Source organism: Gallus gallus, chromosome 23, assembly GCF_016699485.2.
Source record: "Gallus gallus isolate bGalGal1 chromosome 23, bGalGal1.mat.broiler.GRCg7b, whole genome shotgun sequence".
Taxonomy (NCBI): Eukaryota; Metazoa; Chordata; class Aves; order Galliformes; family Phasianidae; genus Gallus; species Gallus gallus.
The window spans coordinates 6,166,001-6,179,952 of NC_052554.1; the positions used below are offsets into that span (position 1 = coordinate 6,166,001).

At 54.4% G+C, this 13,952-nt stretch overlaps 1 protein-coding gene across 6 annotated transcripts; it reads left to right on the top strand.

Annotated features, from left to right (window-relative positions):
* The first annotated feature begins 1,031 nt into the window (after positions 1–1,031).
* Positions 1,032–9,696, top strand: LOC121107464. 6 transcript variants are annotated; one of them, XM_046903688.1, is made up of 13 exons: positions 1,032–1,230; positions 2,757–2,835; positions 2,911–3,027; positions 3,448–3,565; positions 3,648–3,809; positions 4,502–4,579; positions 4,915–4,974; positions 5,691–5,759; positions 5,900–5,971; positions 6,053–6,154; positions 6,856–6,963; positions 7,661–7,808; positions 7,994–9,696. In XM_046903688.1, exons 5-13 carry the CDS (start codon positions 3,698–3,700, stop codon positions 8,046–8,048), a joined length of 804 nt encoding a protein of 267 aa, XP_046759644.1. In that variant the 5' UTR covers positions 1,032–1,230; positions 2,757–2,835; positions 2,911–3,027; positions 3,448–3,565; positions 3,648–3,697; the 3' UTR covers positions 8,049–9,696. The 6 variants fall into 6 exon arrangements, with proteins under 6 accessions (XP_046759644.1, XP_046759643.1, XP_046759646.1 ...); XM_046903687.1 differs by having other exon boundaries at positions 3,448–3,809; XM_046903690.1 differs by lacking the exons at positions 3,448–3,565; positions 3,648–3,809.
* The last annotated feature ends 4,256 nt before the right edge of the window (positions 9,697–13,952 follow it).

Below are 13,952 nucleotides of genomic sequence, written 5' to 3' on the forward strand. Positions count from 1 at the left end.
TGGACAGTTGTTACCTAAAGCCTGGAGTGCCTGTGTCAACTGTGGCGGTGCTCTGCAACCTGCACACCTTCTCTCCCCCTTCTCTCAGGCCTCTCGGTGCACCACTTCTCCTGAGACAAAGGCGGAGGACCGGTACGTGGAGGTACTCCTCCTCTTCCCTTGCCCCTGCTTGCCTCTGGGTAGCAAGGGGCAATGAATTGGAACATTAGGGGATGCCCTAGTTGTATCTGACTCCTGCTTTGCGCCCCACTGCCCAGGAACCAATCCTGGGGTCAATCGTCGTCTGACAGCCTGGAACGCCGTTCTGTGAACACGAATCACGGCTCAGGTGGGGTAGCGTGGAATCCGTGAGTCCAGCAAGTTCTGGGGTTTGCCACAACTGGTAGAAAGAACCATAAGATTTTGCTATGCTGAGGGGACTGGTATGGAAAAGTAGCCGTCAGATCTCCATCGTCTCAGACCCTATAACTAGAGATTCAAAGCGAGTGTTAATCAGGAAAATGGATGAGGCCAGGCTCTTCTCGGTGGTGCGTAGCGGAGGACAATGAGCAGTGGCCTAGAACTTGAGCACAGGAAAGTTCCATGCAAACATGTGGAAGACCTTCTTTACGGTAAGGGTGGGGGAGCCCTGGGACGGGTTGCCCAGAGAGGTGGTGGAGGTTATGACCAGCATCTCCTCTGGGTTGGGAGGTACTGCCAAATCCTCGAGGCCCTCTACCAATGATAGTGTACCAAGGATAGTCTACTGTGCTGTGATCTTCAGGGACGTTTTCAACACAAGCCATCCTATTGTTCTGTGATCTTCAAGGACACTTCCAACGTACAAAAATCCAGTGGTCCTGTGATCTTCAGGGAGCCATGCAACACAACGCAACACATCCATTCCAGCGTTGTGTGATTTTAGAAGCTGGACGTGAGCCAGCAGTGTGTGCTGGCAGCCCGGAAGGCCAAGTGTGTTCTGGGCTGCGTTAAGAAAGAGGTGGCCAGCAGGGAGAGGGAGGTGGTTGTCCCCCTCTACTCAGCTCTTGTGAGGCCCCATCTGGAGTACTGCACCCAGGCGTGGGGCCCTGTATGAGAACTGTTGAACTGCAACTCCACCTGTGTGACCGGAAGGGGTGGAGCCAGGCTCCACCTCTCCTAAACCCCATTTAAGGGCTGACTGCCACGGAGGAAGGATTGCTCTCTGAAGATCACTCCTCTTGGAGCCCTTTTGGCGAGCCCAGGACACGGGTAAGCTTCCTGTTCATCTCTGATTATTCCTTTTCAAAGGCGATAGTTTCTTATATCCGTATACTTATTTGCTCTACAGGCCCCCAGTAGAGGAAGGGTGTGGAGCTGTTGGAGCGGGTCCAGAGGAGGGCCACTAAGATGATCAGAGGGCAGGAGCACCTCTCCTATGAGGAAAGGTTGAGGGAACTGGGCTTGCTTAGCTTGGAGAAGAGAAGGCTCCAGGGGGACCTCATTGTGGCCTTCCAGTACTTGAAGGGAGCATATAAACTGGAAGGGGAACGGCTGTTTTTGAGGGTGGATAGTGGTAGGACAAGGAGGAATGGTCTTAAACTGAGACAGGGGTGGTTTAGGTTAGATATTAGGAGGAAGTTTTTCACCCAGAGGGTGGTGATGCACTGGAACAGGTTGCCCAAGGAGGTTGTGGATGTCCCGTCGCTGGAGGCATTCAACACCAGGCTGGAAGTGGCTCTGGGCAGCCTGCTCTGGTGGTTGGCGATCCTGCACAAAGCAGGGGGGTTGAAACTCGATGGTCATTGTGGTCCTTTTCAACCCAGGCCATTCTATGATTCTGTGAGATTTTCCAGGACCCTTCCAATGCAGGCATGACTGGGAAGAGGCAGGGCTGCTGCAGCCCCAGCTCCACCTGACATGCGAGAAAAGGTATCAGCAGTTGTAGGTTTATTTTTTGGGGGAAAAAAAAAAAAAAAAAGTATACACATTTTAATAGTGCTATATTTAGGGTAGACTTGTGCTTTTATTCGTAGTAAAGAACTTAAGAAGTGAAGTCCCATTTTAGAATCTTTCTTATTGAAAACTAAGTCTGATTCTTCTTGTTATTTTTGCTTCCATTTGGCCCGCTGAATGCCAGAGGGTCAGTCAGCACTGAGACTGCCTGGGAAGCTTCTCTGTAGGGACGGGTGTCCCTGGAGCAGCGGGCCCAGGCCCGGTCTGTGCTGCTGCGTTCCTGCTGTGCCCCTCTCCTGCTCTCCCGCTGCCCTGCGTGACCATGGCTGTGCAGCTGATCCTGATTGTCCCCTCTGTACGGCGTGTGTGCGTGCCACTATGGGGTAGGGGCATGTTTGACCCGCCCCATTCTCCACCCTCTTTTTCCCCACATCTGCCTCACTCTCATCTGCCTGCTGCTGGCTTTGTTCCGGGCGCTGCAGTGCTCTGTGACCAAAACATACCACCAGGAGCTGTTCTACGGGCTGTGCCCACTCCTCGCTGGCATATGTGGCTGAGAAGCCCCTGCACGTGGCCAGCGAGGACCTGCTGCCCTTTTGAAATAAGCACTAAGCAGGGCTTATTGTCACCAGGTAGCCAGACAAGATGAGTGAGAAAATGTATGCTGTCTTTTGACACAAATACATAAGCCCCATGTGGTGCCTGGTTCAGCAGTTCAGCTTGCCTTCACGCACTTTGCCTGGTCATAGGGAAAGTGGCGGGCTCTGATTCAATGGCAGTGTTGTATGGACACTGTATTGGATGTATATAGACAATGTATTTGGATGCTCTGCTTCCAAAAGTGCAACAGCTTCTGGAGACCCAGGTGGGACCCCACAGGTGACGGTCCTCTCGGCACCAAGCGTCCAGTTGCCAGCAGCAGTGAGTTCACTTTGGGGGACTTTGGTGATGGGAGGTGCCAAGCAGCAAGCCTTCAATTTCTGCTACTAAATGCAGGCTTGGAAGCAAGCTACGTGTGGGAAATATACTTGGTGCAGGAAAGGGGATGTCCTTAGCCAAGGTGCTGGAAAACTGAAGGAAAACAGATGAAACTGCAGATCTATCAACAAAAACGTAAGCACGTGACACTTGACTTGGCAGGTCTGTGAGAAGGTCAGCTTCCCCGTGTTTGTATTTCAGCCATCATCCTCCATACTGGAGAGGCTTTATCCGCTTGGCTTGCTTAATTGCAGCACGTTTGACAAGCATGGATAACCTGTGCAATAGCATCCTTGATCCAGGCCCCATTTCCATATTGCATCTCTTCCCCAATGGCCTGAGGTGTCATGGGTGCACCGAGCTGGAAATAATTCCCTCCTGGGGCTGTTGAAGCCCTAGAAATGTTTGCCAAGTGAAGCTGTGGATGCTCCATCCCTGGAGGTGTTCAAGGCCAGGCTGGGTGGGGCTCTGGGCAGCATGACCCCGTGGGTGGCATCCCTGCCCACGGCAGTGGGGTTGGGGTTCTAAGCTCTTTGCTGTCCCTTCCACCCCAAGCCGCTCTATGATTCTGCGTTTCTATGACGTAAGCACGGGCCCCACGCAGCCCTGGTGCAGCACATCACAAGAGCAGCAGCCCGCGGGGAGCCGCCACCCGGAATCTCGGAGCCGTGAGGTCACAATGCCCCGTCCAATGGCTGTGCGGTGCTGTGCCGTGAGCTCACAAGGCCTGGCTGCGACGCTGACCTGTGCCGCAGGCTTTGCTCTGTGCGACGCTCACTGTGGCTGCAGCGGTGGTGTTGGAAGCATGGTGCGAGTGTGGGGAGCCATGGCCCCTGCCCGCTTTGTCCTCTTCCTCCTACTGATGGCCATGTGTTTCCGGGAGACCTGTGCTGCTCCGTGGCGAGCACCGGGAGCAGGTGGGTGGGCAGAGATGGGACACGGACTGAGCAGCAGTGGGGGCAAGAAGTCAGGCTGTGTCCCCACGGCCCTGTGCCACACTTCCCTGGGGCCGGCCTTCCATGGGGGGTGGTGTTGGGCAGGGGGCGATGGGCAGCACCGCAGGAGCCGGGCAAGAGCCCGTGGCAGCGCTGCTCCCCAGGGCTGGCTCCAGCCATGCCGGGCCATGGCTCTGCTGCTTGCTGGCTGGAGCACGGCCTTCATTGTGGGAGATGTCCTGGGGAGAGCTTGGCAGATGTGTGCTGGGAGAAGCGTGAGCATTTCTGCTCCAGGCTCATGGTACTCCCCGTAGATGAATCCCAGTTTCCAACACAGAGCCCCGGCCCACAGCCCAGAGGAAGAGACAGGCGTGCTTTCCTCCAGTGCTTCAGTGTGACCTTCCTGTGCATTGGAGGCCTCCCAGTAAGAAAGCCCCCAGGAGCTGCATCTTCTTCCATGCGGTCCGTGAGGGATGTGGCACATGGCCTGGAGAGAGTATTGTGTACGCTGCCAGGTGCCAGCCTACAGGTCATCCTGGCCACTCTGCAACTTTGGGAATCGTGACCTGAGTCCTTCCCCCGTCCCGTTCCACGGCCCAGCAACATCCAGTTACTGAGGGAGAAGGAGATCACACCATCCAATGGGACCTTCTTTCATGTGTTCTTGATTCCAGGTGATGAACTTGGTGCTCCCTTTTCGGATGATCGTTTGGATCCGGATTTTGTGCCTGTGCCTCTGGGACAACCCAGAGGTAAGTTGTGAGTGTCTGTTTCCTTGGAGGCAGAAACATTCATGCTCCCATAGTTTACTTGCGTGCAATTTTGCTTAAGACCCTCTCAAGGTCTTCCAAGCCTGTTTGTGCCTTGAAGGGCTTGCACAGATGAGCCATGAGTATTTCTTTACTCGGAGTAGCTGCCACATTTCAGTGGGAAGGTTACCACTGCCCCTCTTCAGCTGAGAGAGCCCAGACCTTCGTATTTGGGCCGTGGCATTCCCTGGCCCACCTTTCCCCACTCAGGGAAAAGGAGGCCCCCACGTGTGCTGGAAGCTCTCCTCACCTGTGTCTGATTACACTTGTGCCTGCAGGCCCTGCTGGTGAATCAGCAGAACAGAATCCTGCCTCTGAGCCTGAAGGGGATGCTGGAGGTAAGTAGCCGGGCTTCACGTCCTCGATATTTGTTCCTTTGTGGCTGGGCTAGTTCAGCAAGGGTTGCGCTTTTCACCGGCCAGCGGGTTCTTCTCCCCGAGAAGCATGGGTGGTCGTTGTTTCTTGGGTGCTCCGTGCTGTCAGCGTTGCGTTGGCTTTGTCTCTGTATCTGCGAGGTCTCCCAGTAAGAAAATTCCAGGGGGCCGAATGTTCTTCCATGAGGTCCCTGAGAATTGTCTCCCACGGCCTGGAGAAAGTATTTGGAAAGCTGTGGAATACCAGCCAGCAGGTCACCTGGCCTCTCTGCAGCTTTGGAACTTTCCCCCCATGTCATTACCTGAGCCCCTTCCATCACCGCAGCTCAGTAAGGGAGAGAGAGATGGGCACGTGCAATGGGAACGTTTCTCCGCTGTCCTTGATTACAGCTGTGTCTCCAGGCAGCGGCTCACCAAAGCCTAGGTTTAACCCAGTCCATGCAGTTGAGTTTAGAGCTGGGGTGAGCTCCAGGCGGGCGCTCCTCTGGGCAGTTCCACACGGGGTTAGTTCTGTATGATGGTGGTGCCCCTGCAGGCACCCAGGAACTGTTTCCGAGGTGCTCCTGTGTGGAAGGGAGAGAATGGTGTCGTGAAGGAATGCCCAGCTTTAATTGCATCCTGTGTCATTCTGACTGGAAGGATGTTTAATGGGAGTTGCTCTGTCCTGCGTTTGTTTGCAGATGTGACTGGAGGAGGTGATCCAGGTTCCGCTCTGAGCTCTGGGACTGAAACTCCAGCAGATCGCATGGGTATGTCCTGGCTTTGTAATTCCTTGGAGAGCTTTCACTGCCCATTTCAGTGCCATTTCATGGCACGATCCCCCGTATGCTCCGCTATTCAGTGATGCTGTAGCGTATGACTGAAACTTTTCATGGGTCTTTGGTTGCAGGAGTGCCCCCAGGGAGGGCTTTGCCCGGTCATGCGTTTCCTCCTGCGCTGGAGCCCAGCTGGAATCCCAGCGGTGAGTAGTTTGTCTCACTGACTCACTGCTGGTCTTCAAAACCTCATGCACGTGATATTTAACTTCATGCATTCTGTTAAGGTCCGGAAAAAGGAAAGGATGAATCCAAAAGAGGAAAATACTCCCAGGGCTCATCCCGTCTCCTCAAGGAACTGGTGAAGGAAATGGAGAAGGCAGCGCGTGGTGGGTATACTTGAGTCTGTTCACTGTGAGACCTGGGAAGCTGAGGTCTGATGTATGTGTGTGGACAAGCTGTAGCCTGCACAGCAGGAAGGGATCGCTCAGAGCCGTGCTGCGGTGGTGTTCCATGTAGCGCCTTGCAGGCACTGTCAAGCACCAGAGATGGTCTGCTGCCACTTCTGCATCCAGCCAAGGCCCGGGGGCAGCTGCTCCCCCAGCACGACCATTACTTGTCAGAGGTGCTTTGGCAGCCAGATGGCAGCAACTGGCGAGTGCTGTGCTTCTGCTCATACAAAGCCCTCTGTGCAGCTAGAGCGAGTTCAAGGCAGGAGGAGCATCTCGAGCAGGGATGCCTTTGCTAATGCTGGAAACAAGGTGGGATGCTGATTCTGAAGGCGCTTCTGTCTGAGCTTGAATTTCAGCCTGCAGATGCCTGGCCTGTGATGGGTGGAACGTGATGGTTGGTGACGCTCACAGCACAGGGTGTGAGGGCCTTGCATAGGAGCTGATTCCTCGAGAGGCGTGAGAGGGTTGGCACCTTCCAATTCCTGGGAGGGCCCAAATGCCCTTGGGCAACGGAGGGGGTCGCAGTGGATCTGTGGGGCTGGGACCAGCAGGCTTTGCCTGAGCGCGGGACTGGAGTAGCTCAGTTCCCGATGAGAGCACATCACATCCAATCCTACTGCCCTGCTTTCTTTCTAAAGGAACTGACCAACAAAGTGAGCAGGATGCACTGCAGGAAGAAGGCAGCCATCCCACACTGCCAGTCTCGGGCAGAGGAACGCAGGCAGCGCCAACAACTGTCATGCCAGGTAATTTCTGGTGTCACTCACCAGAGCCACTGTGTGCCTGCAGGCTCTTGCTGCCTGCTCTTGCACGCCAGGTCAGCAGCCGAACCTGAGCGTGTGAGCACAGGGCACGTGTAAAAGAAGCCAGGGATGGCTCTCTGAACACGGCTGACCTCAGTGGGGTGTGGAGAGTTGTTCCAGCAGTGTGCCGGAGAAGGTACGTACAGGCCTCTGTGACGCTGCTCAGCTCCCACCACTCCCAGTTCCCAGAGAGTGGTGAGTTTTGCCCTTTTGGAGCAAAGCCACCCGAGGGCGATGAGCGGGGTCCTGTGCAGGAGTGTTTCTCCCCTGGGCTGGCTCCGGCTGTGCCCTGTGCTGGCTGGAGCCCGACCTTCAGCCGGGGGGGGGTGTCCTGCGGGAGAGCGTGGGACGCATGCGCTGGGGAAAGTGCGAGGGATTCTGCTCTGCAGTGCTTCCCACAGACAAAGCCCAGACCCCAGGGCACAGCCCCAGCCCTCGGCCCAGAGGAAGACACGGGCAGTGCCTGTGCGGCCTCTCCCTACCCAACGAGAGGTGGAAGCAGTCCTTCTTGTCCTCTGGTGCCTGGGCGTCAGAGGCAGAGGCACCCACTGATGAAAATCTCCTGGGTCCATGAAGCACACTGAGAGGTTATCTGTAGCGCAGGTGAGGGTAACGTGGGATGTTGTCTCGTTTCTCCCAGGGATGAATGCCGGGACGAGCACAAAGGCTGCTGCTGGCAGATCTGCGCGAAGGCGCCACATCGCAGCGATGGTACTGTTCTCAGCTGTGCTGCTGTCTGCGCTGGTGCTGGCCTGTGGTGCTGTGATATGGATGTGCCAAAAATACGTGTGAGTTGGCTTTTCCCCAGAACACTTTATTGCTGCATTTGGCAACGAAGCATTTGTGGTGCCAGGATCCTGGGCGGCCAGATCAGTTGCTGGCAGTACACGGCCAGGACTTACATTGCCAAGTCTTTCAAGTTTCCCCTTATTTCCTGTCAGTGAGTAGTGCTTTCTGAAACTCATTCTCACAGAGTGTGCAAGAGAGAAGAGAGAGCAGCAGAGCAGGCTCATCCTGATACCAACTAGGAGAGAGTTCCAACTGGAGACGAGAGCAGAACAGAGCTGGGAGAGGCAGCCGAAGAGACTCTTGCCCCATCAAAGAAGAATCTCAGCCATCGTCCCACTGCATTCCATTCTGCCATCCAAGAGGCCAAAGGTCTTCAAAGTCATCTGGAAGACTTGGAGCTTGAACTCAAAGCCATGAAAGAGGTCCACGGGAACAGTCCTGAGTGCTGCTTTCTGTCAGGGGACGGCCCTGAAAGTGAGAGCGGAGAACCAGCAGCAGAGCTTTTGTCCTTCACCCTGCATTCTCTGGGACAAGCATCAGCAACTTTTCAAAGATTCTTAGCTCAGCATAGCTACAATCCTGTTGAGGGTCCTAATGAGGAGCCAGAAAGCGAGCTTCCTCTGACCGCTGGACAACACCTTAACGTCTTTGGAGCTGTGGATGAGAATGGCTGGTTTCAGGGAGAGCTGACAGATGGCACAAGAGGACTGGTCCCATCCAATTTGGTTGCGGAGGTTTCAGATGATGAACTGGATACAACGATGCCTCCGGAGCTCTGTGCTCTCCTGCTGGATACTTGATGAATAAGTGGATGCAGAGATTCCATCATGCAGCAACATCCTGTCAAAATTCCTGCGTTACTCCATCTGCAGGACTACCCCCTGCTCCACTTGATGTTCAGGTGGGGTGTGTGCAGGACGTGGATGAGCTCCTTTGGGAACACTCTGAGGTGACTGACAGTGTAACTGCATAGTCTTGTGGTATATTAAACAAACAAACAAACAAACACCACCCACAATAAAACAAACAACCAACCAACCCAAAAAGCGCTGCTCTTTTTCTTGGATACACTGAGGTGATCCTTTTTCTAGCTGAGACTTTGCAATGAGTCTTGAAGCAGATTTGAGCCGGTAGAAGTTGGCAGTGAATGCATTCCGTTCTCCTGATTTCCTTGCTGGTCAGAGTTAAGGTGCCATGCATCCATTCCCCAGCCCTAGCTGTCTCCTGAATCATGAGGACAGCCTTTCCATATTGTGGAAAGAACTGGAGTGGATTCACGCTGAAGGACAAGATGCTTGCAGACACGTAAGCTCAAGAAGAGAATGCAGAGTCCACGGAAACTCGCTGCCAAACAACGATGAGAAAGTAGAATAGGCTCCTGTTGTTGAAGATGGGACGGTGAAACAGATGTCTCAGCTCAACGCAACGCCAGTAGGAGCTGGTTCGGGCTACCCCCCCTTAAAAGGTCGGAAGTTCACAGCAAGGTAGACTACGAGCCTTCATCCACTGACCGCCAGAGACCCCCACCACATTTTTAGGACGCGTGCTCAAGAGGGTGGGACAATATGTTAATAGTTTCTCAGAATTCCAGCCCATTTTTGTGGAACGTAATGAATATGTGGATGTTATGTCTGTAAGTATGTAACCAGTGCTTTTCTCTGTGTGCGAGTTAGGAGGAGATATCCCCCCCCGCACCCGGCGCCGTAATGAGCGTACCTGCTTTGTAACCTTACGTGGGTTCCAGAGTTTGATTCCACACGTCACTCCCTTCACTATTAAGAGGACAAAGAACTTCTGGCACAGAAGGATGCCCACCTGCAAGGCTCAAATTGCACGCTGCTTCCTCCCTCTCTGCTCAGTAAAACTCTGTGTTGGGCTCATTTGGAAGGAAGGTTTGGTGTTCTGACTTCCTGGACAGTTGTTACCTAAAGCCTGGAGTGCCTGTGTCAACTGTGGCGGTGCAACTGCCACACCTTCTCTCCCCCTTCTCTCAGGCCTCTCGGTGCACCACTTCTCCTGAGACAAAAGGCGGAGGACCGGTACGTGGAGGTACTCCTCCTCTTCCCTTGCCCCTGCTTGCCTCTGGGTAGCAAGGGGCAATGAATTGGAACATTAGGGGATGCCCTAGTTGTATCTGACTCCTGCTTTGCGCCCCACTGCCCAGGAACAATCCTGGGGTCAATCGTTGTCTGACAGCCTGGGACGCGTGAACACGAATCACGGCTCAGGTGGGGTAGCGTGGAATCCGTGAGTCCAGCAAGTTCTGGGGCTTTGCACAACTGGTAGAAAGAACCAGAAGATTTTGCCATGCGAGGGGGCTGGTATGGAAAAGTAGCCGTCAGATCTCCATCGTCTCAGACCCTATAACTAGAGATTCAAAGCGAGTGTTAATCAATATCTGAAGGGAAGTGGGAGGAAAATGGATGAGGCCAGGCTCTTCTCGGTGGTGCGTAGCGGAGGACAATGAGCAGTGGCCTAGAACTTGAGCACAGGAAGTTCCATGCAAACATGTGGAAGACCTTCTTTACGGTAAGGGTGGAGGAGCCCTGGGACGGGTTGCCCAGAGAGGTGGTGGAGGTTATGACCAGCATCTCCTCTGGGTTGGGATGCCTCTCAGATACTGCCAAATCCTCGAGGCCCTCTACCAATGATAGTGTACCAAGGATAGTCTACTGTGCTGTGATCTTCAGGGACGTTTTCAACACAAGCCATCCTATTGTTCTGTGATCTTCAGGGACACTTCCAACGTACAAAAATCCAGTGGTTCTGTGATCTTCAGGGAGCCATGCAACACAAACCATTCCAGCGTTGTGTGATTTTAGAAGCTGGACGTGAGCCAGCAGTGTGTGCTGGCAGCCCGGAAGGCCAAGTGTGTTCTGGGCTGCGTTAAGAAAGAGGTGGCCAGCAGGGAGAGGGAGGTGGTTGTCCCCCTCTACTCAGCTCTTGTGAGGCCCCATCTGGAGTACTGCACCCAGGCGTGGGGCCCTGTATGAGAACTGTTGAACTGCAACTCCACCTGTGTGACCGGAAGGGGTGGAGCCAGGCTCCACCTCTCCTAAACCCCATTTAAGGGCTGACTGCCACGGAGGAAGGATTGCTCTCTGAAGATCACTCCTCTTGGAGCCCTTTTGGCGAGCCCAGCATTCACCTCTATTACTTTGTGCAACAGTCAGCCCCCCAGAAAGCACCAGACTCAACATTGCTGAGGTAGCAAGGGCAGGGAAAGGGTCAGGGCAGCAATGAGCTCATGATGGCCAAGGTTTGATTGCCGACTGCTCTGTCACCGAGGTTCGCTGCTTCCCAGCTGTCCCTGCCCCGAGGAGGAGAGGCGGAGTCAGGGCGTGTGAACCGCAGGGCCGTTCGGGCGAGGTGATACGGTAAGGTACCCATTCGCGTGACTACACAGGGAGTCGGGTTGTTGTCTCGCTGTGAAGAGAGTGATTTTCAGGGCAAACCCCGAGCGACTCAGCGAGCAGGCAAGGCGGGGCACCTTGCCATGTAGGAGGGCGGTTAGCACTTAGCACTGAACAGGTCGTTGCTCTCCGGGCACACCGAGGTGCAACCACGGTCACCACACGGCAGCGAGCTGCTGCTAAAAGGCATGCAGAGACTGAAAGCACGAGTGTCCGTGCCACAGTTCAGGTCTCAGGCTGCGCAGAATGCTCGGCCCTGTTGCTGCTACGGGAGGGCAGCTGGGATACCGCCTGTGAGCGGGTGGAGGATCTGCCCAGCCTGGTGGTAGAGCTGAAGGAGGAAGTGGAAGGGCTGAGGAGCATCCGGGACTGTGGGAAGGGGATTGGTCGGTGGAGCTGCGCTCGGCCGTCCCTACAGGAAGGGTGTGGGGGAGATGCTTTTCAGGCAGTGGGGGATCATCTGCTGTCTCGCAGTCAGGTGGGAACGGGTGACCTCAAAGACAGCGAGGGATGGAAACAAGTCCCTGCTCGGGGCAACAAGCGGACTGCCCCTCAGCCTGTCCCACCTTTCCAGGTGCCCTCTGGAGCTAGAGGGACTGGGGGATGTGGATGTTGGTGAAAGTCCATCTGTGCAGGAGAGGTTGCCCAAGGCTGGTCAGTCTGCTCCCCGTTCTGTTACAGTGTCAGTCAGGAAAAAAAGAAGGGCTGTTGTCATAGGGGACTCCCTTCTGAGGGTAACCGAGGACCCGATATGCTGCTTGGATCCGTCCCGCAGGGAGGTGTGCTGCCTGCCTGGTGCCCGGGTGAGGGGCATTGCTAGGAACATCACTCGCCTGGTTAAGCCCTCCGATTATTATCCACTACTGTCTTTCCACATTGGAAATGAAGAGATAGGCAAAAGAAGTCCTCGGGTGATCAGAAGGGACTTCAGGGGTCTGTGAAGACTTCTGAAGGGATCTGGCGTGCAAGCAGCGTTTTCCTCTGTCCTCTCAGTTGGTGACTGGGATCTGGATAAAAGGAGGAGGGTGCACATGTTGAAGGAATGGCTTTGTGAATGGTGTCATGCTCAGGGCTTTGGGTACCATGGCTTGGGATGCAGCCTTGAGAAAGGGAGAAGGCTGACAGTGGATGGGAGCCGACTGACTAGAAGGGCCACAAATATTTTTGGAAATAAGCTGGCAGGGCTGGTTAGCAGGGCTTTAAACTAGGTATGATGGGGGAAGGTGGTATACTGGGTGACAGAGAATCATAAAATCATAGAATTGCTAAGGTTGGAAAAGACCCACAGGAGCATCCAGTCCAACCATTCGCCCTTCACCAATGGTTCTCGCTAAACCATGTCCCTCAGCACAACATCGAAACGCTCTTTGAACACTACCAGGCTCAGTGACTCCACCACCTCTCTGGGCAGCCCATTCCAGTGCCTGACCACCCTTTCAGAGAAGGAGTATTTCCTAGCGTCCAGCCTGAATCTTCCCTGGTGCAGCTTGAAGCCATGAGAAGCACCTGGGAATGCTGTCACCTTGGGAGGTGGTAAGGGAAAACCCCAGACTCATCCTGGAGGTACTAGGGAGGGCTCCTCTGAGAAGGCAATGAGGCCAGTGGCTAAGCTGAAGTCCCTCTATATCAATGCGTGCAGCATGGGAAATAAACAGGAGGAGCTAGAAACTGTGGTGCAATTGGGAAAGTATGACCTAATTGCTATCATGGAAACAGGGTGGGATGAATCGCATGATTGGAATACCCTGATTGAGGACTACAGGCTTTTCAGAAGGGATAGACAGGTTAGGAGAGTGGTGGAGTTGCCCTCTTATGTTAGGAAGTGGACAGATTGTGAAGAGCTGCGTCTGAGGAACAGCCATGATCAGGTTGAGAGCTTGTGGGTAAAAACTGCGGATCAGTCCAGCAAAGGGCATCTAGCGGCTGCGGTCTGTTACAGGCCACCTGATCAGGAAGAGGCTGTGGACGAGGCCTTCTTGCTTCAGCGGCAGGAGGTGTCATGCTTGCGGGCTCTCCTCCTGATGGAGGATTTCAACCACCCGGATATCTGCTGGGATAGTGCCACGGTGGGTGGCAGACAATCCAAGAGATTCCTGGAGTCTGTTGAGGACAACTTTCTGGTCCAGGTAATAGATGGAGAGGTTTAGATTGCAGGCAACCTGGGCTGCAGTGACCATGCCTTGGTGGAGTTTGTGAGCTTGAAGAATGTGGGCCTGGCAAAAAGCACAGTCACAACGCTGTGCTTTAGGAAAGCGAACTTCCGTCTGCTCAAGGAACTGCTGAGTGGGATCCCCTGGGAAACTGTCCTTAAGGGCATGGGCACAGACCAGAGCTGGCAGCTCTTTAAGGACACCCTTCCGAGAGCTCAAGGGCTCTCCATCCCCCAGCAGAAGTCGTCGAGCAGGGGAGGCAGGCGACTGTCGTGGCTGTGCAAGGACCTGCAGCTTAAATTGAGAGAAAAGAGGGAAATGTACAGAAAGTGGAAGCAGGGTTGTGTATTCTGGGAGGAATACAGGGCTGTTGTCCGTGTGTGTAGAGATAGGATTAGGAAAGCCAAGGCGCAGATGGAGCTGAACTTGGTGCGGGATGCGACAGACAACAAGAAGGGGTTCTACAGGTACATAGGCAGGAGGAGACAGGCCAAGGAGAGTGTTCTCCCCCCGATGAAAGGTAATGGGGAGCTGGCTTCCTCAGACATAGAAAAAGCTGAGGTACTTAATGAGTGCTTTG

Coding starts and splice junctions, on each gene's coding strand:
- LOC121107464 (XM_046903687.1), top strand. CDS start 3,455: ATGATTCTGCGTTTCTATGACGTAAGCACGGGCCCCACGCAGCCCTGG. Junction 3,810..4,501: donor GTGGCGAGCACCGGGAGCAG/GTGGGTGGGCAG, acceptor TCTTGATTCCAG/GTGATGAACTTGGTGCTCCC. Junction 4,580..4,914: donor GCCTCTGGGACAACCCAGAG/GTAAGTTGTGAG, acceptor TTGTGCCTGCAG/GCCCTGCTGGTGAATCAGCA.